This window comes from Dromiciops gliroides, chromosome 3, assembly GCF_019393635.1.
Source record: "Dromiciops gliroides isolate mDroGli1 chromosome 3, mDroGli1.pri, whole genome shotgun sequence".
Taxonomy (NCBI): Eukaryota; Metazoa; Chordata; class Mammalia; order Microbiotheria; family Microbiotheriidae; genus Dromiciops; species Dromiciops gliroides.
The window spans coordinates 305,384,925-305,408,602 of record NC_057863.1 but is presented as its reverse complement, the minus strand read 5'-3'; the positions used below and the strand labels follow the sequence as shown (position 1 = coordinate 305,408,602).

General features: G+C 38.2%; 2 protein-coding genes across 5 annotated transcripts in view; one reads left to right on the top strand and one right to left on the bottom strand.

Moving 5' to 3' along the window:
* The window catches only part of CMSS1 (cms1 ribosomal small subunit homolog), a 416,392-nt gene that overhangs the window by 257,343 nt on the left and 135,371 nt on the right, over positions 1-23,678 (bottom strand). The window lies entirely within an intron of this gene.
* The window catches only part of FILIP1L (filamin A interacting protein 1 like), a 348,713-nt gene that overhangs the window by 197,076 nt on the left and 127,959 nt on the right, over positions 1-23,678 (top strand). For all 4 annotated transcript variants that reach the window (XM_043994136.1, XM_043994135.1, XM_043994137.1 and 1 more), the window contains 3 exons: positions 2,335-2,596; positions 3,244-3,417; positions 21,775-21,953. In XM_043994136.1, coding sequence (XP_043850071.1) covers positions 2,345-2,596; positions 3,244-3,417; positions 21,775-21,953 — 605 coding nt within the window. In that variant the 5' untranslated portion in view covers positions 2,335-2,344. The remainder of the gene's footprint in view (positions 1-2,334; positions 2,597-3,243; positions 3,418-21,774; positions 21,954-23,678) is intronic.

The following is a 23,678-nucleotide window of genomic DNA, read 5'->3' as shown; positions in this document are numbered from 1 at the left end:
GAAGACCTGAGTTCAAATTCAGCCTCAGACACTTGACACTTACTAGCTGTGTGACCCTGGGCAAGTCACTTAACCCTCATTACCCTGCCAAAAAAAAAAAAAAAAGAAAGAAAGAAAGAAAAGAAAAGGGAGAGAAAAGTATTTGGAGATCTGTGCATTGCTTTCAAAGTTCTCAAGCTACTCCCTCTTGCAAGTGGCTTACGTCTTAGACAGCAATTTCTTCCCATCATGTTGTAGTGAATCAAGGATTTTAAAAGAATCAAACCCACAGGTGAACCAAAACATAATGGAAAGCTATGGAGAATGTAAGTCAAATAAAACAGATTACCAATGATGCTTGCAAGAAGTGGCATATTAAGACATCTCTCTCTCTATATATATATATGTGTGTGTGTGTGTGTGTGTGTGTGTGTGTGTATCTATATATAATCAGTATATATAGAAAAAGATATGAAAGATGGACAAACCAAGGGTCAAGGAATTAAGAAATTATCCTAGTACATTGGGTATTACATAACATTAGGTATTTCTTCCATGAAGGAAGTAAACAATGATATGGACAAGATTTACAGAGAATGAGAAAGTACCTGGAAAGGTTGTGATCTGCCCCAGTTGAGGAGTGACTATATCGATATGTCAACAAAATAATCAAAGAAATTATTTACCTGAAAATTATCATCACAATTTGAAGTCTCTGTTAAGATATTAGACAGGTTTATTACATATCTACAAACATTCAATATCTTCTGGGATTCTAAGATGCAGACATCACATGTGTATCTTCTTTGAAATATAACTTACTCTTGAGTACTTAGGCCAATGATTGGGTAGCTAAGTGGCTCAGTGGATAGAACTGATAAAGGCATGTCTGAACATGGGTTTCTTTGTTGTGGAAAGCTAGGCAGATGAAATCCAAAGATATTCTGATGTATCCAGAATTTCATCAAGTGGGTATTTCCTTCACTCATTCAGATCATTGAGGATGACTTGTGAGATATCTTTCTACTTAACTAACTTCTGCCATGTGATTTCACTGATGGAAGAATGTTGATACAATTGTGGTTGTTTTATTGTTGGAAGCTCAACTTGTTGGTCATTTGAACTAGGATCCTATGTTAAGGGGGAAATTGGGGGAAGGGAGATAAAAAGACCAATGACTTCCTCACTGTGGGCAACTCCCCATGAGGAAACATTCTCCACCAATGTAGCTCAGCAGCTCATCTGCAATTTCTATCTTAGAAAGTTGTCAAGGAGTACTGAGAAGTTAAATGGATCACCCAGAGTAACAAAGTTTACAAACACACACACACACACACACACAAACACACCCTTACACTTATTTATTTATTTATCCTTTCATTCATTCATTCATTCATTTTAGAGGGGCAGGTTTAAATTCAGGAAGAAGAGTCTTCCTAACTCCAGGTTCTGTGTTCTATCCATTCTATCACCTAGATCCTTAATATCTTACATTTACCAGCTGTGTGAACTTGGGTAAGTCACTTAACCCTGTTTGCCTCAATTTCCTCATCTGTCAAATGAGTTGAAGAAGGAAATGGCAAACTACTCCAGTAAATTTGCCAAGAAAATCCCAAATAGGTACACAGAGTCAGACAGGATTGAAAACGACTGAATAAGAGACAACAAATTAAAGACTAAAAGACTAGCTCTCTAATAAAGTTTCTTAAACTTTTTTTGTGTCCTGGATCTCTTTGGCAATCTAGTGAACTCTGATCCCTTCATAAAATAATGTTTTTAAATGCATAAATAAAATACATGACAACAAAGGAAACCACTTATTTTGAAATATGGCCATATAATTTTGAAAAATCATGTACTTACCAGGTTAAGAATACCAGACTATTTATGGAAATTCAAATATATTTCTATTTACCCAAAACCAAAAACTGTTATAATCAAGGGAACAGATATTTTAAAAGAGATGACTGGTTTTGACTATGGATGTATAAAACAGGATTCAAATGATGAATTTGTTCATATTCTTTTTTTTGGCTAATATTTTTATACACAGTTCTTGTGTTTTGGTCTTTAGCTTTGAAAATATATCGGGGGTGGGGGGAGGCTCGGTGGCACAGTGGATAAAGCACCAGCCCTGGATTCAGGAGTACCTGAGTTCAAATCCGGCCTCAGACACTTGACACTTACCAGCTGTGTGACCCTGGGCAAGTCACTTAACCCCCATTGCCCCACAAAAAAAATAAAATATATATATATATATATATATATATATATATCAGGGATACAGATTTGTTTTGGCAAAAATGAGAGGAGCCACCTCTACAAGTTTTTAAATTGCTTCTTTTCTCATTTCAGACATTGAAAAATGCCTTCCAGAAGTAGCTACCCTGAAAACATACCTCAAAAGCAGACGAGCAAATATAGCGAGGATCCCACCATCCAAGGTGTCAAAACAATGAAGAGGGGAAATAAAAAGAATGATGATGGTGTTAAAACCAGTCCTGTCCTCAGGAGTCCCAAATCAGATACAACACAGAATAGAAGTTCTCCCAAAGAGGCCAATCTCTCAAGGGATGACTTGTTAATCCTCCTAAGCATTCTGGAGGGGGAAGTGCAGGTCAGCTGCATGTTCTGATTTTGAATTTGGTATACATACTGCGACGGATACATATGCTATGTGTATGTGCATGCCCATGGTAGCTTATGTGTACACACACGTGCACACACAAACACACATCTCTTCTGCCAACTGGGAGAGCAATTAATCATCTTTAAATGAGCTGTCATTAAGACATGCTATTGGAATGCATGTTGTGAAAGGTCACATCCTCGGCTTCAATGCACAAACATGTATCTATAACAATAATACCAGGTGACTTCTGGGGTGGTTTCTTAGTAACAATAGCTGCTTTTATACCCAGTGCAAACTAGGTTCTACACTTAACTGTAATATGTTAACCTACTGGAAAAGCCTAAAAGCAACTCTTGAGACTTGGAAAATCTTGTTGCCTACATTTAAAAACTTGATGAAATACAAAATTAGATGTTAGTCCAAAAAAAAGAGGCATCAAGTTAACTAAATACCTAAAGAAAACATGAGAGGAGGGTGACAAAAGAACCTAGTCCCATTGCTACCTTTTCAATAAGAACTATATCTTAACATCTTAACATCTATTGGAAATGTTAGAACCATTGTTAGCTGAATAAGAAGTCACTTGCTGCTAATTCAGACAGCCTGTTTTTATGCACCTTGTGTTCCAACAGGCTCGAGATGAAGTCATAGGCATTTTAAAGGCTGAAAAAATGGACTTGGCTTTGTTGGAAGCTCAGTATGGGTTTGTCACTCCAAAAAAGGTGTTAGAGGCTCTCCAGCGAGATGCTATTCAAGCAAAGGTTGCTCCGTGGCAGGAGGACATCTATGAGAAACCAATCAATGAGGTATGTGCCATATAAGGTGCTTTAATAGGTAACCTTAAAGGATAATTGTAGGGCCGAAGAATCTGGCAGCTTAGCCAAGTAAGAGGCTTAGCTTTTGAGGACCATCTTTTGTCCTCTCTAATATTTAGACAACCGAGAAGAGGAAACTTATTAAAGGCAAGAAAACAACATGATGAAATTCAATATCACATGGCCTGAAGAAAATCAAGAACACAAAACACAGAAATAGCATTCTTGTGCTAAATTTTCTTCCCCAGACAGCAAACTGAAACTACCAAACGATACAAAATTTAACAGGAAAAAGTGAGAGGATAAAGGTCACTACATCCTTCAGAGGCTTGTAGGTTAACATTTTAGGCAATAATAAAAAAACAGATAAAGTTCAACTGCAGAGTTTAATTTTTTTTTTAACAGTGAGGTATTATGTCATAGAAACTTTGAGCATGAATGGAAATGACCTGAGGAGCTATCCAAGAAATAATTTTTGAAAACATATACTTCTGTCGTGTTCTTTGCATAAGTGCATACTCTCTTTTTCCTTCAAAATTTTAAAGGCACCAAAAAAAAATTAAATTAACACCAAGTTTGCTTGGCAATTGCAATGGTAGATATAAATATGTTTCTAAACATGGCCACCACAGTGCAAATGCATGGTGCTTGAGTCTTTTGTTGACACTTCTTGGATGTCTTAGGATTGTTTTATCCTTTTGTTTTCCTCTGAAGCCTTGATGGAATTTTTTATCAATTTCTCATTTAAAAAAAAAATAAGTTAAGGGATTAGAAGCACAAGTTAAAGCTGGAGATCATGAAGGCAAGATTTGGACAAACTTCCCCACATGGCCCTGGCAACATACTTCAGCACTGACCTCTAATATCCTTGCTATTCTCGTCTTGTGTGTCTCCTGAGAAAGAGACTCCCAGTCTTGCCAAATTGTGAAGGAGTTTGGTCATGTGGATCAGCATCTCTGAGGGGTTGGGACTAGACCACCCAAAGTCTGCTGACTTATGATTTAATCCAAATTTTAAACACGGGGAGCCAAAGCTACAACTCAGGAATATTAAACCACTCCACTGGCTCCCAACAAATTAAAAGCAATACAGGATCACAGACACATCTCCAAATACTTTAGCAATCAGAACCCCTATCACTGGTTCCATCCGAGTGGGCCAACAAATTCTTCCAATACAAATTAATAATCATAGGACTTATTCTGTGACAAAACTCCATGCCAGTTGATAAAGTATATTAAATGGATCAACCCCAGTGCTACGATATAGAGCTAAATAAACCCCTTTCAACAACATAAGTTTCAGTTATGAAATAATTCCTTTAAAAGCCATGCAAAATTCAAAACCTATTCATTTTCTCCATATGCCTAACATGTAAACCCTTCCATTTGGCATTTAAAGCTCTCTATGATCTAGCCCTACCCTACCTAGCCAACTTCAACTTTCCCTTCTCCTCAGTACAAAGCCTCAGTGTAGCCAGACTGAACTCCTTGACTATTTTTCCTTTTACATTCTCTTGGGTCCTACCTTAGCTCTGCTGTCTACACTTGCCTCTGCTCTCACCCATGCTTTGGGGCTAGCACAAATTTTCTTCCATGGAGTCTTCTTGAGCTTTTCAATCCACATGGATCCTTCCCTACTCTACAGTTCATTAGTAGAGGATTACACGGTCAGACCTGAACTTTAGGAAAATCACTTTGATAGCTGATTGAAGGATGGCCTGGAATGAGGAGTCATTTGTGGCAAGCAGACTCTCCAATTAGCTAACAGACATGGTGGCAGTATTGAAACAGCAGGGGAATATTCAAGAGATGTTAAAGGCAGAAATCTACAGAACTTGGCAACAGATAGAATATAGGGGGTGAGAGAGAGAGTGAGATTGAGAAGTCAAGGATGACAACGAGTTGGTTGCAGCCTGAGTGATTAGGTAGTACACACCAAAAGCAATAGGGAAGTTTGGAGGAGAGGGAGAATTTTGAGGAGGAAGAGAAAGATTTCAGTTTGGGACATGTTGAGTTTATGATGCCTACAGAATATCTGGTTTGAGATATCTGAAAGGCAGCTGGAGATGCAAGATTAAATGTCAGGAGAGAGGTATGGGCTAGATAAGTAGATCTGAGAATCTATGACAGCTGATGAGATAACCAAATGAAATAGAGGGAGAAGAGAAGAGGTCCCACGACAGAACTTTGTCAAACACCTATGGTTGGCAGGTATGACCAGGGTGAAGATCCACAAAGGAGACTGAAGAGTGGACAGCTAGGTAGGAGGAGAACCAGGAGAGAGTGGTGTCCTAAAAGCCTAGAGGGAAGAATTTTTTTTTAAATAGTATTTTTTTCAAATTACATGTAAAGATAGTTTTCAACATTCATTTTTGTAAGATTATGAGTTTCAAATTTTTCTCCCTCCCTCCCTCCCCCACCCCCGAAGACAGCAAGCAATCTGATATAGGTTATCTAGGTACAACCATGGTTTTTTTTGTTGTTTTGGGGGGTTTTATTTGCGGGGCAATGAGAGTTAAGTGACTTGCCATGCAGCTAGTAAGTGTCAAGTGTATGAGACTGGATTTGAACTCAGGTCCTCCTGAATCCAGGGCCAGTGCCTTTTCCACTGTGCCACCTAGCTGCCCCCTAGGTACAACCATGTTGAACATTTCTACATCAGTCATGTTGTGAAAGAAAAATCAGAACAAAAGGGGAAAACCACAAGAAAGAAAACAACAACAACAAATAAGTGAAAATCATATGCTTCAAGCTGCATTCAAACTCCATAGTTCTTTTTCTGGGTGTGGAAAGCATTTTCCATCATGAATTTTTTGGAATTGCCTTGGATCATTTTATTGCTTGAGAAGAGCTAAGTCTATCATAGTTGACTATGGCACAATGTTGCTATTACTATGTAAAAAGTTCCCCTGGTTCTGCTCACTTCACTTAGCATCGGTTCATGTAAGTCTTTCCAGGTTTATTTGAAATCTGCCTGCTCATTATTTCTTACAGCACGATAGTATTCCATTACATTCATATACCACAACTTGTTTGGGCATTCCCTAATTGATGGGCATCTCTTCAATCTCCAATTCTTTGCCACCACAAAAAGAGCTGCTATAAATATTTTTGTACATGCGGGTCCTTTTGAAAGAAAAAAATCATTAAGGAGAAGAGGGTGATCAACAATGTAAAAGGCTGCAGAGAAAAACAAACAAACAAAAAAAAAGGCTGCAGAGAAGTCAAGAAGGATAAGGAATGAGAAAAGCTCATTTTATTTGGCAATTGAGAAATGATCAGTAACTGGTTGAATGATGAGCTCAAAAGAGTCTTCAGAAAGTTAAGAGAGTAGGAAGAAATAATTTAGCTACAAAAGGCTAAATATGGGATAGCAGAAATAGAAGGATCAAGTGAGGGTTTTCTTTTTTTTTTAAGGATAGGAGGCAATCTTTTGGAAAAGACAAGATGGAATGGAATCACTTGTGCAGGTAGAGAGGTTTGCCTTGGAAAGGAGAAGGACCACCTCATTATGTAAGGCAGGGGTGATGGAGGAGATAATGGCAGAAGGCAGCTGATTGATATGAGAAGCAGACAAGGGAAGAAGATGGAGCTCTTGACAAATGGACTCAATTTTTTCAGTAAAATATGAAGCAAGGTTCTTAGCTGAGTAGAGGGAAGGGGAACCATGGCAGGCTTGAGAAGGGATGACAATGTTTGGAAGAATTGCTGAGGAGAGTGGAAGAGTGAGTTAGGGAGAAATAGAAAGAATGTCTTGTAGCAGTGAGGGCCCAGTTGAGGTTATATAATATAAATTTGTAGTAGAGCCTGTAAGTGTAGTTTCACGATTTTTTCCAGCTTCATTCAGTGGTATGTGTGTAGGAGTGAAGGCAGTGGATAGTGAAGTTTGAGGTTTGGCAGCCCAAGATCAGAGATCTGATAAGGGAGGACAGTGTAGGGTTGAATTGGTTTACCGTAGGGTCAAGATGGGAAAGGAGGAGTTTGGAGTTGGTGCAGGGATGATAACCTCGGACAAGAACTGAAGGGTTAAGAGATTAGAATTCACAGCAATAAGACAATATGTTATTTCCTTTTATAGCCCCTATGGCATTCATGACAGTATGAGGTAGATGGTAGATGTTCACTATTGGTTATTAAAATTACTTTTCTCTTGCTGGCCAAAAATATGACCCAGTGACTATATTGTTCCATAGCTCTAAAGGGAGACAGACAGACATGGCTAGTGGTACATATAGATCAGATTAATTGAACAGGAATAACAAAAGTCCCATCAAGTCATTCTACCATTCTGAATGATCTTACTAAAACACAATGAAGATTTGATAAACTTTTAGTGAACCTTTATTAAGCAAAAACACAGAGCCAAAACAAAAATGAAAAGCAATCGCCATCTTGGTTACATTTTACCAGGGAATACAAAACGGAAACAGATAAGTAAAGATGAGATAATTTAAGGAAGAAGAAAGTAGTAACTGAAAGGTTCAGGAAAGGCTTTCCAAAGGTCTGACTTGGGTCTTGAAGGGAGTTAAGGAGCAAAGGTGGGTTAGGAATTCATTCCAGGAATAAAGACCAGCCTAGGCAAAACAAAGGGGTAGGAGATGGAATGTTGAGGTGAGAGAACAGCAAGTAAGCCAATGTGGCTAAAAGGCAGAGAGATTGCATATTATGAACTAAGTTTAGAAAGTTAGGTTAGAGTCCACCTGGTACAGGGCTTGCAATACTGAATACATAAGTGTGAATTTTATCAGAGAGGCAAAGTTCAGGAACAGGAGAAGGACATGGACACACCTCTGTTTTAGGAAAATTATATGAAAGGGAACGATTGTGAACAAGGAGGCTGATAAGGACAGTGTAATAGTTTAAGCAAAAAGTGATGTGATACTGAACTGTGGTGGCAGATGTGAATAGAGAGATGGAAACAGAAGGAGACATATTGAATAAGCAGATTTGGCAAATGATTGGAATGGGAAGGCAGTAAGAAAGAGGAATGAATGTAGAGTGAATGAGGTTTTGAATGAGGGTGACTAGAAAGAAATGGGGAAGGTGGGAGGAAGCAGGATTATGGGGAAAATAATGAATTTTCTTTTGGACATAGCTTGAGAAGTCTATGGGATTATAAGATGGAGGCATCTCTAGAAAAGCCTTCCAGTGAAGGCAAAAAGTTACTGTTTGATTTTTAATAATTATCTCTTCAGGCAGTACAGAATTGGCCCACTTCACATAAATGCCCAGAATGATAAAGAAATGTTCCCCATAAGGTCTTTCTTGAGCCCCCTAGCTGGAAATGCTCCAAATCACCTCGTATTTGCTTTGTATACATCTTGCATTTATCTACAAGTATATGTCTCCCCCTCCCCACATAGAATATAAACTCCTAAGAGAAGGGCCTGTTTCTTTTTTGTTATAGCCCCAGCATCTAGTATGTGCCCATCACATAGTAGGTGCTTAATAAATTAATGTTGATTGGTTACTTCTACATATAAATAGGAAAACTGAACTCAGTGGTCTCATGCCCAGTAAGTCTTGCTTTGAAGCAAAGGTAGGAAAAGCTTTGTTATCTCTATTTTACAAGACTAGGCGTACTTGATATGTAACCTGTCCCAAAGTCCCACTCTCACTGGGAATATATATTTCCTGATTTCTAGCATAATTCCTATTTTAGTTAATTATGCTGATTGCTTCATTACTAATTCATTTTATTGCTATTTGTGACAAGAGTTCTTGCTTTGAGTAAGATGTTGTAAGTTAAGAAAGCCCTGTGGGGAACACAAAGGAAGACAAGTCAGCTCAATCTCTGCCCCCAAGGAGCTCATAACCTGTAGGAGGTAAAAGGAATAAATAACCCTCAAATTTAAAGCAACTAGGTAGTGTTATGTATATAGCACATTGGACTTGGAAAGAAGAGTTCAAATCCTGCCTGAGATATTTACCAGTTATGTGACCCTGAACTTCACATCTTTCCAGGAAGTATAATTCTACAAAGAAAAGTCTACTTTTACTTAACACTTTACTACCGAATACAATAAGCCAAAAGAGAGAGAGAGATCCAGGGTCCAACCTTGGATATACCACAATGTGGTATACAACCATTTTTTTTTTCCTTTTAGATGCCTGTATATAGTAAAACATTTAAGCAAAAAAAACCCAACAAAAACTGATATTTATTTGTATATATATAAAAACACATATAGTTTTTCCATTTGCAGAAAAGATACTACTAACTATCCTTGTCTCCTCTGGATTTTGACTGAACATGGGAAATTTTCATAAAAACACAAGTCTGACAGGAGGTTCATGGTTGAAGCAGGCTCATGGCTGAGGACTTGAGGAAGAACCTAACCAGGCTGGAACTCTAGGCTAGATAGGCCTTTTCTTAACTTTCTGAACTCCACATGAATACCTGGTATGCTTTAATAAATGTTTAATGCCCAAAGACTGGTGCTAAAGCTTCTAATTTAAGGCAACCATACATTTAGATTTTAAACAAGAGAAAAACATTATAATTTATGAACAGTGGTTATATCTGTTCTACTCCACACAGGGTCCCTTTGGCTGGGACCGTTCCAGGAAATGGGGTTTTTAAAATCACCCTCTTCCTTGAGTATCCTTATTATCACCTCCCAGACACACAGATGATATGGGCAGCCAGTAGTACCATAGCTCTGCATGGGTCTCATGTAATATACCATAGAGAGTCCCAAGTATATGTGGTCACAGATGTCTCTGGAAATGATCATATCCTAAAATCTCTGGTGATGTTCCAACTATCACATCTACTACCAATGAAGTAACCTACTAATCGAAAGTAGAATGTAACCAGATCAAGAAAACTGGGAAGCAAGTTGGGAGGGTCGCCATTCTACTCTGTCTCTCCTTCTCCTTCAAGGGTCTAACTCTTTTCTGCTCTGGTCTATTCCATGCACATGTACCTTATGCATGAATGCCACAGATAGATACCTAACTCCTGGTACACCTGTATTGTAAAATGTGTTAATAAGGGGGTGGCCATTCCCTTTAAGAGTTAATTTTTAAGGACGCTAAACATTAAAAAATAATGTATTAGGTTAGATGGAGTTAGGTTTCCTTCTCATAGGGAAATAAATGAAAGGAAACTTACAGCAGAGTAAGGTATGTTTTTACCTTCCATAATAAGGAAACCAAGTGAGTCCTGGTTTCTGTCCCAACCCCTACCACTGGCCTGAAGTATATCTTCAGTTCTAAAGTGAGGATAATAATACTTGTCACATACCTCACAAGAGTGTTGAAAGGATGATGGAATTAATGGCCATGCTGCAATCTGAGCTCTTGCAGAAAAGGTGCCAAGTCTCAATATAATGCCACTTTGCATTTGTCAAGAACCTTTCTTAGCGATATTCAAGAATGCATTATCTTATGGAAATGCTTATATTATACACTTAAAGCACGTATATCACTTAGCCTTTCCATTTAACAAGTTATTTCCTGAATGCTTATTATCTTCCAGCCCTGAGTGTAGCCTTGTTAGAGATACAAAGTAGCACAGACAGTAACCAGTTCATAGCAAGACTCATAAAATAACATCATATATAATTCAACCTCCCACCCAATGCAGGAAATCTGCCTACCACAATATTTACTGAGTGAACAAATGAGGCAGATTATAGAACAAAATTGTCAGTTGTTAAACTAGTGGAAAGATAGACATGGTGTGGGAGGAAAAACAGTGGATATGGGATTCAGACCTAGACTCAAATTCTGGTTCTGCTGGTTTCTAGTTGTGTGGGCATACTCCTCCATCAGTTGTAAAAGGGATTGGAGTAGATAATTGCTAAGGTTCATCCAGCTCCAAACTAAATTCAAATGAATAACTAACTGAAATTGAATATGTGCATATCAATCAATAAATTAAGCTCTGCACTCCAGAAGCTCACCTTCTAATGCAGAAGACAACATGCAAACAACTGGGTGTAAAGAAAATGCAAGGAGCAGCTAGGTGGTGCAGTGGATAGAGCACTGGCCCTGGATTCAGGAGAACCTGAGTTCAAATCCGGCCTCAGACACTTGACACTTACTAGCTGTGGGACCCTGGGCAAGTCACTTCACCCCAATTGCCTCACCAAAAAAAAAAAAAATAAAGAAAAATAAAGAAAATGCAAGATAAATTGGAGATAATCAAAAGGAGAAATCATTAAGATAAAAGGAGAATGTGCAAAGCACTGTGCTGGGCAATAAGGAATATTTAAAGAAACAAAAATGAAACTGTCCTTGCCCTCAGGGAGCTTGGATTCTACCAATGAAACAATTAGATTTTCCTTTTGGTCCAGAACTAGAGCATACCACAGGCAATCAGTGCTACAGGGATTCAGGGAAATAGTCAGCACTTTTATATACAAAAGAAAAACAAGGTAATTTTTTTTTTTTGGGGGGGAGATTCTAGTAGATGGGAATATGAAATCAGCTCATTGTCTCCCCTCCCTTTCTTTCCGCATGGAAAGGCCTCCTCTGTAGGTTTCAAGATTCCTTTTGAGTTGAGCTTTGATGGAAACAAGAGATTCTAAAAGGCAGAGGTGAAGGGAGTGGGGGGACAGAAATGCACGTCACTGAGGATGAGAAAGAACAATGGTTGAATTAAAAAGAGAGTGCATTAAAGGAAGTACTGGATAATAAATCTGGAAAGTGAGGTAGTAAATAAATTCTTTGCTTGTACCTAAAAATCTGTCTTACCTCTTTTCCCAGTTATTGTATTACAGTATAGTCTATAATGCTGACCGTAGTTTATTCAGGTTTGTTAAATCATCCTGTCACCTGCCCCTTCCTTTCTTTCCTCACCTGTTGAATTCCTATCCACTCCTCAAAGCTCACCTCAGACTTTACCTCCCCCAAAGGGCCTTTGCAGAATCCCCAGATGATAACAATCTTCCCTCTCAGATATTTCAAAGCACTTTGTTTTCTAAATTTCTTTCATACGTATGATGTAATAACTGTGCATTCTAGTTATATATGTGTTTGTGGGTTATTGCTCTTTTTTATTTTTTAATTTATTTTTTATTTTTTAGTGAGGCAATTGGGGTTAAATGACACCAGGGTCACACAGCTAGTAAGTGTGTGTTAAGTGTCTGAGGCCGGATTTGAACTCAGGTACTCCTGACTCCAGGGCCGGTGCTCTATCCACTGTGCCACCTAGCTGCCCCGGTTATTGCTCTTATTGAGGGCAGTTCTTCCCAGTACTACTAACCACTACTCCTCCCCACACCCACCCCTCAATTGAGGTTGGGGACTTTGCATAGCCACCGCAAGTCATAACACCACCTTGATGTCATGGTCTTCTCAGAGAACAAAGGACAAACAACACCTGCCTTCCCTCTGAGATTACTTTCCATTTACAGTGTATATATCTTTTATGTGCAGTTTTTTTTTCTTTTTGCATATTGTCTTCCCTATTAGAATGTAACCTCCTTGAGGACAGGGACCATGTTTTTATTGTTCTTTGTACCCCCAAGCTCTCAGTACAGTGCCTGGCAAATAGCAAGCAGTTAATAAAAGTTTATTTACTGACATATCATTGTATTACTCTGAATTCTGTATACAGCCAATGCTTAATTATTATTGTTCATTGCTAAGAATAATATGAATAAACAGTAGCCTAGCAAAATGGTTCATTATGAGGAGCAACAAAAAATAGCAGAGAAAGCAGTCTCTTCTCTCTCTCTCTCTCTCTCTCTCTCTCTTTTTGGCAGGGCAATAAGGGTTAAGTGACTTGCCCAGAGTCACACAGCTAGTAAGTATTAAGTGTCTGAGGCTAGATTTGAACTCAAGTCTTCCTGAATCCAGGGCCAGTGCTTTATCCACTGTGCCACCTAGCTGCCCCCAGCAGTCTCTACTCTTTTTTTTTGTTTTGGTTTGTTTTGTTTTGTTTGTTTTGGTTTTTTTGCAGGACAATGAGGGTTAAGTGACTTGCCCAGGGTCACACAACTAGTAAGTGTCAAGTGTCTGAGGCTAGATTTGAACTCAAATCTTCCTGAATCCAGGGCCAATGCTTTACCTCTGCGCCATCTAGCTGCCCCCCAGTCTCTACTCTTAATCCTCCCTAACCTTAGGAAGATGCCAAAAGAACCGACAGTGTTGGATTCAAACACCAGTGACTGCTCCACTACAGTGAGTTTAGAGTCAGATCTAGAAAACAAAGGAACCAAGATGAGGTTGAGCTGATAAGTATAGTTAAGGTTCTGGACTGATGTGAGGGAAATAGTAAGAATATGCATAGTCAACAGGACACCTTTACAAGTTGTCTGAACCATTATTGCTTCCATTCTCCCATGTAAAGAAGAGCCCTTTTCCTTTCTCAGGCTCTGTTATGAATTTTCTTGTGAGTACGGAATAAAAGGACAGTCTCTTTGGGAATTTAACCATCAGAGATAATTTACATTTGTAAAAACAGGTTACAATTAAAAAGTGATTTTATACACTCTAACTAATCAAAAAGCAGTAGTATCCTGATTTTACAGATGAGGAAATTAAGTATTACAGTAGTGAAATGGTCAGCCAGTGAAAAGGTCAAAATTGAACCACAGTGTTCTATCCACTCTACAACATGGTTGGTTTCTTCTTTCACATGTTATGTATCTCCACATTTAAACTGTATGGTCCTTAAATGCAGAGACTTCCCATTTTTATCACTGCTGAAAGCATTTAGCAAGAAAGATACTTTAAAATGTACGAAATGTAAAAGTCTGATTGCTAGAAGGTACCTCTCAAATGGAGCTAAATCTCACTATTGTGGATATTCTCTCCAACAATAAAGATTAAAAGCCATTCTTGCTTGCCTATTTGGTGCAACTCTTGCCTGTGGCACCCCAGAAGTTCACTATAGGGCATCCAGACAACATGTCAGAGTTCTCTCTCTCATTTACTCCTGAGACAAGGATACCAGTGGAGCATCTGAGGTATCTCCATCATCTTCAGCCTTTTCCACATGATCAGTCAATTTTCTTCTCCCATAAAACCCTTCCCCCAAGAGGTACGTGGATAGATTTCAGGAGGATCTTGAATATGCTGTTTGGTTTTTCAATATCTATATAACAATTTCATATGATTGGTTTCTTTTGTAATTCTAAATATTTCATTTTGTGCCTTTTAAAATATTATTCTGTTAAGGGGTCCATAGGCCTCACTGAACTGCCAAAGGGGCCACAACCCAAAAAAGGTTAAGATTAAACCCTTCCTGGTAACTTCTTTTACTCCTGTTCTTTAAATTTTCTCATTTATTATATGTTGCTTGCCCACCAGCATACCTCTCCATTGTTCCCTGGGTGATACCTATTTTTAATTCTTTTAAGACTCACAAGCCACAGGGGCAGCAAGGTGGTGCAGTGGATAAAGCACCAGCCTTGGATTCAGGAGGACCTGAGTTCAAATCTGGCCTCAGGCACATAACACTTACTAGCTGTGTGACCCTGTGCAAGTCACTAAACCCCAATTGCCTCACCAAAAAAAAAAAAAAAAAAGATTCACAGCCATGTAAAAATCTTAGAAATCATCTAGTTCAAGTTTCTTATTTTGCAAGATGATTTACTTACTCATCTGAAGCAGAGATTGCATTTCATAACAACCTTAGGAGGCTCTAAGAAGAAAGAAGTTTTAAAAAATCATATTTCACATACAAATTTGTAATGTATATATAATCTGGCATACCATTGCTAATGGAAGGAAACACTGATAATCCCTTCAAGCCAAACTATCACTTAGAATTTCCTTTAGAGTGTATTACATGATTTTCTTGCTGTGTGATCTTACCTTCTTTGGTTATGATTACATTTAACTAATATAAATATGAGTCTGTATGCTCAGAGTGTACATACCAGAGGGCATGTCTAAACTCTTTACATTTTACAGATAAAGAAACTGAGGTCTAGAGAAGTCAAGTGACAACTGAATCAGTTTACTGGCCAATCTTCAAACAGCTAAGCCAAGTACAAAATCAACAGACAGAGCCTGTTGGTAGGGCCATGCTAAAAATCTTTGGAGCCTGGTAGTGGCAGAAACTGAAGAGGTAGGATCCCTGAGAAGAAAAGGGCACAAAACTATGCACAATAAAAAATCAGACATTCCCATCTTCCCTCAATCTATATCAAAGAACTATTAGAGGTTTTCTTGACTGGTATGCTGGTAAGTAAAAGAGACAGGTCAGTCAGGAAGTCAGCCTCTGGGTATTTTGCGTTGGAGTATAGAACAGTTACTGAGAGAGTACTGAAAACAGAAGGAGATTATGACTGGGAAAATGAGAAGGAGAGAAAGTGAATAGTGACAGGACTGTGGAAGCTGAGAGTAAAAGCCAGTATGTTCTGGGGAAAGATGTTTAAGTGGTGATGTGAGGGCAATTTTAGAATATACTTCAAGTGTTGAACCCAAGAGTTTCTGGATGACTGTACGTAGATCACTTGGGAGTGCAATGGATGGGCTGGGGTGATGGGAGTATTGTTTGAGACCCAAGGTAAAGTCTGATACAGAGAGTCAGCACACAGTAAATCAAGGTGGCAAGGAATTCCACCCAGGAGTATTCAGCTGGTGAGATTAAGTGAGCTGGCATTAATGTTCTTCCCCAAAATGTGAGTCTAGCATTTGGGCATCGTGATGACAACCCTGACAGATTTTACACCAGGAATAGCATAGTTCTAAGCCCCCAGAAATCTCTTGCTTGGATAAAAGAGGGGCAACACATTAGAAGAGAATGAAACTGTATTAAAAAAAAAAAAAAGGAAAAAAGAAACTGAGTTCATAGTACAAGCTTGTGCTGGGTTTACCTTCAAGAACCAATGGTCACTTCATAAAGAGGGATCAGAGCGGATAGCATTGTAAAGACAGGTAACTATACATGAATATAAAGTAACAGCCAAAAGAACAACAAATGTAACATGGACACTAAATTCAAATTACTTTTATTTCTGGAGTTTCCATAAGAGTTTATGTGCCTTATGCATCCTGTATGGACTATTTCATTTATTTCTGTGACCATCAATCAAACACTTACTGAATATACAAATTGAGGTCTAAATTATATAATTACGTATATAATATATGCAATCATGTAATTACATATATGTGTGTATATATAAATATTACATATTATACACATAAATATTACATGCTATATAAAAATACTGTGTGGTAGGAATTCAGGAGAAAGAACAAATAAAACTATACATCATGTATGTCAATCAACTAACAAATAAGTAGATATTAAGCTCCAACTGTGCATCAAGAACAAAATTTTAAGATTCTCCAGGGCTCCACAGAAGAGTACAACATATGTTCTGTGCTCTCAGGCAGTCTGTAGTCTATATGACAAACCAAGCATGCACAAAATAATAATTAAGTAATATTCTCTGTAGTACAGATAATAAGTAGTACAGAAATTCAAGAAGGACAGAGATAGAGGTGGGCTAGGGTAGTAGAGCAAGGAAGCTTTGTAAGGCCTGAGCTGGACTTCCAAGGATTTGGGAACATAGAGAGTAAATAGAAGACATGTTAGATAATAACAGATGATATTAATTATGTTCTATATTACATATAATATTATATAATCACATTACATTATTGCATATTACATACTTAGAATATGTATGATATAATATGATTAAGGCACTTTACATGTGTTATCTCATTTGATTCTTACCACAACTCTGTAAGATAGGTACCATGGTCATTATTCTTCTTGTTTTACAGATAAGGAAACAGGGTCAGAGAAATAAGTGACTGTATACATGGTTACATAGCTATTAAGAATCAGGGGTGGAGGGGCAGCTAGGTGGCGCAGTGGATAAAGCACTGGCCTTGGATTCAGGAGGCCCTGAGTTCAAATCCAGCCCCAGACACTTGACACTTAAATAGCTATGTGACCCTGGGCAAGTCACTTAACCCTCATTGCCCTGCAAAACAAAACAAAACAAAAACAAAAACAAACGACGACAACAAAAAACACAACAAGTCAGTCTGGAGTGATAGACTTGGAATTGGGAAAACCTAAGTTCAAATCCTGCCTCAGACATATTACTAGCTGTGAGACCCTGGGCAAGTCACTTAACTGTCAGCCTCCATTATCTATTATCTTCCCATATAGTATTGTAAACAGTTTAACCTTTTAATGTCCCTCATGATTTCTTTTTCCTGTTTACCTTTTTATGCTTCTCTAGGGTCTTGTAATTGAAAGTCAAATTTTCTATTTAGTTCAGGTCTTTTCATCACAAATGCCTGAAAGTCCTCTTTTTCACTGAAGTCTCATTTTCCCCCCTGAAAGATTATACTCAGTTTGCTGGGTTGGTGATTTTTGGTTGTAATCCCAGTTCCTTTGCCCTCTGGAATATATATTCCATGCCTTCTTATCCTTTAATGTAGAAGCTGCTAGATCATGTGTTATCCTTAATGTAGGTCCACAGTATTTGAATTTCTTTTTTCTAGTTGCTTGCAATATTTTCTCATTGACCTGGGATCTCTGGAGTTTGGCTACAATATTACTGGAAGTTTTCCTTTTGGGATCTCTTTCTGGAGGTGACTGGTGGATTCTTTCAATTTCTTTTTTTTATTTTCAGCTTTTAGAGTATCAGGGAATAGCTACCCTACAGGGCTGGTGTGAGGTTAAAATGAAATAACTTATGTATAGCACTTTGCAAACTTAGTATAATATTAATGCCAGCTAGTAGTAATTATTGCTATTAGCAATTATTAAGCAGAACACAGGATTACTAGAGACTGGAAGCTAGGGTGTCACGTAGATGGCTAATGTTGGGGTGGAAGAAAGGAAAGAATTTTATACTGATGGTCAGCAGGCCTGGAATTAAACTTCAGCTCTGTCACTGATTGGGTATTTTAGGATCTTAGAACAGAAATGGAAATTTAAAAGTCTCCTAGAACCCATTCCTTTGGCAGGTAGGGACATGGAGATTTGCCTGCTTAGGAGTATGAAAACATGACCTCAGACCTTCTGAGTTCTGCTATTAGACCCCACTGCCTCTAAGTGTACTAACATTTCAGATAACAGATTTTTACAGATTTAGAGAAGTTCCGAATCTCCACTCCACTAAAAGGTTCCTTGGATGCCTCTTGGTGACACAGAGGTGACCCTGGACTCTCAAAGGCTATGTCAACAGAGTAGAATTCAAAGTCTTACCAAGCTGAAAAGGATTTAGATATGGTCTCAGTGACGGTTCTGCATGGGTGTCTGTTGTTTGAGAATCAACCTGGTTGTGTTAGGAGTGGCTCACTACTGGGGTGGTCTCAGGGTGCATTGCTCAGCCACAGTAACACCAGGAATATCTAAGTTATAGATGTTTGTGGTCTCTGTAGGGTGAGACCAAAAGTAAAGATCTTTAACCTACTGAAACCTACTTCTTTCACCAAAATTAGTTTTGCCATATTTCCTGTTGGTTTTACATTGCTAAAAAGAATCTAAACGACATGTTTATTAAACACATAAGTGAGACTGCTAAAAGTTGTACCTCAAGATACTCCAGTTTTGAGAGTGATGTCATATTTGGAATGATCAGTTTATTTAATGCCAATGTGCTTTCTCTGATTGTTTAGGTGATATAAATGCTCCAAATACAGGCTCTATAGTTCTTTGCCATTTAACCCAACCTGAAAAAGTATAATACTTTGACATGGGAACCTAGACTTGCATACTATGCACCTTTAAATGTAAAGAATATATTTTAAATCAGTAAAACTCACTGGGAAAGATATGGCACAACTAGGGGGTGGGGGTGGGGAGGGCAGGATGGTAGCAGTCAAAGGAATATGCTCCTGCTCACCTCACAGATCTATTTTTACATGAAAAACGTAGTCCATTTAGAAAAACTTTTAAAAGTTTGGGTTAAATGGCAAAGAGCCATTAGAGACTGCATTTGGGGCAGTTATATCACCAACACAGTCAATGAAACCACATATCAATGTTAAATAAGCTAACCATTCAAAATGAACAAAAGAGCTTTAGGAAAATTACCTTAAAATTACTCAGTATATACTCACCTTAATTATTTTATTATTTTTTGAGAAATAAAAGCAATAGATGAAAAAAGTGAGATATACATTTTGGTACTTTTAGCTGATTGCTTTTTCTATAACTTAAAATGTGGCTTTTCATTTTAAATGATTAAGTTTCTCAGATCATAACTTGATTTAAGGAGATGATTGTGCAATCCCCACATCTCCTTTCCCTGTATAATTAATTATAAATAAGACTATTGTGGTTGTTTAAAAAATACTATTAGATAAAAAATAAAATGTTTGTCATCAAAAAATAATTTACTCAGTATGGAGAATTTTAGAAGCCTGTCACTGCTGCAATCAATTAATCAATAAGCATTTCTTGAGCACCTACTCTGTGCCAAGTAGGCAGTGGGTAAAGTAGGGTTGGGGGTGGGGGAGGGGAATATAGGGAGAAATACAACAGTCCCTGTCTTCAAAGAGCTTACATACATTTGGGTGAGACAACACAGACATACATAGTTATAGACAAAATATATAGGAGGTAATTTGGGGGAAGGGAAGATACTAGCACAGTTGAGGGATCAAGAAAGGCTTGGAGAAGATGGTCCTTGAGCTGTCTTAAATTTTAAATTTAGGGGCAACTAGGTGGTACAGTGGATAAAGCACTGGCCCTGGATTCAGGAGGACCTGAGTTCAAATCTGGCCTCAGACACTTGACACTTACTAGCTGTGTGACCCTGGGCAAGTCACTTAACCCTCATTGCATTGCCCTGCAATAAATGAATGAATGAATGAATGAATGAATGAATGAATGAATAAATGAGCAAACAAATAAACCACATGCAGGAAAAAAATGAAAAAAAAAAAAAAACCTCCTCATTTATACTTCCATCTTCATGCCAAAAAATCTTTCCTTCTGTCATTGTACTCTTGCTAACAGAGAAGAACCAGTCCATATTTGGTAGGTGCTGGTAATTCTCAAAACAAGAACTTGCAGGGCATTCTGCTATTAAAAAGAGGAGTGCAGTAGTTTGAAAGGTAGGGGAAATGTTGTAGTACATGGAGAAGATACTTTTTTGTTGTTTTTGTTTTGTTTTGTTTTGTTTTGGGCAGGGCAATAAGGATTAAGTGACTTGCCCAAGGTCACAGGGCTAGTAAATGTCAAGTGTCTGAGGTCGAATTTGAACTCAGGTCCTCATAAATCCAAAGCTGGTGTTTTATCTACTGTGCCACTTAGCTGCCCTGAGAAGATAGAAAGTATCTCATTTCCCTCATTTCAGTCAACATATGCCCTGTCTATGTGTTCAGAAAGATAAACAGATGTGGTTTTATATCCTAAGGTGTAAATTCATAACCTCCCTCCTGGCCACTTACTCTAATATTTCAGTTTTTCACAGGCTTTGTGAAACACTAAGCCATGTGGAAAATATGACCTCTGTTCAAAGAGAGGTTCCCTAAACTAGGTACATATGAATGACTAAAGAGGACCAGACTTAGTTTTACTGAAAAAAATAATAATAATCATTACTTCAACATTATGCAAAGTAATCAATGTCTTAAAATATTTAAAACCAAGATTCCTTTCTTTCTAATCCCACCTTCATAGTTCCCCTTGATAACACAAAAATTTCACATAAAACCTAGGGGCAAAAACCCACCCCCCTAATTTCTCTATGATCATCATGTGAATCTAACAAAAGAGCTTTTAAAGTTTCCTTACATTACAGAATTCTATAATTTCATGATCTATTTATTTGTTCAAACTGAATTACATATTTCATATTGCTAAAGCCAATAAAAATTGGAACCTGATAATCCTAAGTAAATCATCCTCCTGACGTGCAAATCAATAAAAGGAAGTCATAGTTTCATACATTTAATGATGAATGGGATCTTGGCGATCCCCTCATTGTATAGATGAGAAACTGAAGCCTAGAGAGGTCAATGGATCCAGAGACGCAGATTTACTGTGGCTCTAAAAGCTCTGAGAAGGAAGAGAATAGCTATGATGAATATGGGCAAAGGCCAAAGTTTCCAAAGAATGAAAACACGTTCATCAGATTTCACCCTCTATGGTTTGCATAGGTTTAATTTTTTTTGGAATGAGACAGGTGCATGAACTGTGTCCTAATGCCTAGAGAAAAGGGAGACAGTAAACTCTTTTTCTCCTGGGAGCCACAGGCTTGACAACCAGCTGAATAGACAAGATGCCAATAAAAGTACTTCCATGGGGTTAGATGCACCCTGCCCCCAAAATGAATTTTGAAGAGTCTAGAAATACCGTTTATGAAAGTCAATAAGTGATTAAGGCAAAATGTGTACCTCCAGAGGGATATCAATAATTTCCTGTGGCAGATTTAGGGATTGTTTTTTTTTTCCTTTGTAGCTGGACAAAGTTGTTGAAAAACATCAAGAATCTTACAAACGAATGCTGGAACACCTTCTGATGGTGGGAAAAGCTCACAGACAAACCATACTGGAGTTAGAGGAGGAAAAAAGAAAACACACAGAATATGTGGAGAAGAGTGATGAATTTATAAATTTGATGGAAAAAGAGCAAGAAAGGTAAGCTTTTTTCTCAAGTGATGTTAAAATACTTCAAAATCTTAAAACTAAGCAGGGGAGTGATGGTTTTGTCCCATCCTAACATCCTCTGGCCTGTCTTTTTAAACTCTCAGGATTCACAGGACACTCAAAGTATGATTATCACCTCTTGGCACTCTAAATAAATGCTCTGGAGTAAGTTTACAGTGAGAATGATTGATTTCTATGAATATTTAAAGAAAGACATAATTAAGGACATTCAGTAAATTGATATGATTCTCTCACAAAATTGAACAGAAAACATACTCAAAAATGCCATGGGGGTGGGAGTGCAATGAGTGATCCTACAGAAACCTCAATTGACTTTATCCACCTGTAATTCAGTAATCAGGTGCAGCTAGGTGGTACAGTGAACAGACTCATCTTCCTGAGTTCAAACCCAGTCTCAGGTACTTCTGAGCTATGTGACCCTGGGCAAGTCACTTAAACCCTGTTTTCCTCAGTTTCTTCTTCTATAAAATGAGCTGGGGAAATAAATGGCAAAGCACTCCAGTATCTTTGCCAAGAAAACTCCAAATGGGGTCATAAAGAGTCGACCAGGACTGAAAAGGACTGAACAACAATTCTGTAATCAATTGGCAACAGATGGTACAGAAATATAAATGAATTGGCAAGAGATATGAGCCCTTACTGCCAGGAATTCCCATGTCCTTCACACATCTGGCATATTTTTCCATTCTCAGAGTAGTTTTATTATCTACTAAGAAGTCTGTGGTGGTCTTGTTAGCTGACCTGGATGGATTTTAAAAGGGATATTAGACCTGATTAAAAACAACAACAATAATGACAAAGTAACAAATCTGGTGGCAAGGTGATTTTTGTCTTAGTCATCAGAGTATTACATTTGCCATACAAAGAAACAATGATGTATTAAATATTGTTTTGGACCCCTATGGTGTGGCAGTCACAGCCTCATTTTGCTTTAACAGTTGTCTAGCAATAACGTGCTGAACACAGCCACAATCTTTCGTGTCTCATTATCATGAACGTTTACTCAACTCTGCCAAAATGCTGACCCAGAAGAGCACCGAGAGCCAGGGGCTGTCACTGCCCTGGGATTAGCTATGTGAACAGAAACATAGAAGGCAGCTGAGATTCAGACAGGGCGGGAAGTAATCCTGGTTCATTACTATTCTCATCCAGGCCTGAGAGGTAGAGAGAGAGTCGGTCTAGAAGTCAGTGAGATGTGAATTGAAGCCTTCCTTGGACAGGTTCTTAACTGGCTAAATGACAGTGGGCAAATCACTTAACCTCTCAGTTCCCTAGAAAACTCTCAAAGACTAAATTGCAGAGCTGGTGCCCATCAGGATTAGTTGAAGGATTTCCCTCATCAGGAGTTCTTTACAGTAAAATCACAGGTCCCAGTCCACAATTCAGAGCAACTTTAGGTGAGTGGCATCCAGAAGAAGTGTGATCTGAGGCAGGTTTTATAGGTGGAGGGTGTTAAGTATGATGGGCAGATGGGGTAAATTTAACTCAGAAAGCAGTGTGAAAGTACAGAGATGGAAACAAATTTTTTAAAGGTGGATGCACAAAAATGAGATGGGTTTAGTTTAAAGTGTGCAACTTGGAATCAACTCAAAAGGGATACTATTTCTGCAAATGAAAGAGCAATAAATGGGATTAAAATGTCTCACGCCTAGGATTTTTGACCTTTCCATGGACAAAAATTAGCGGTCTCCTCCA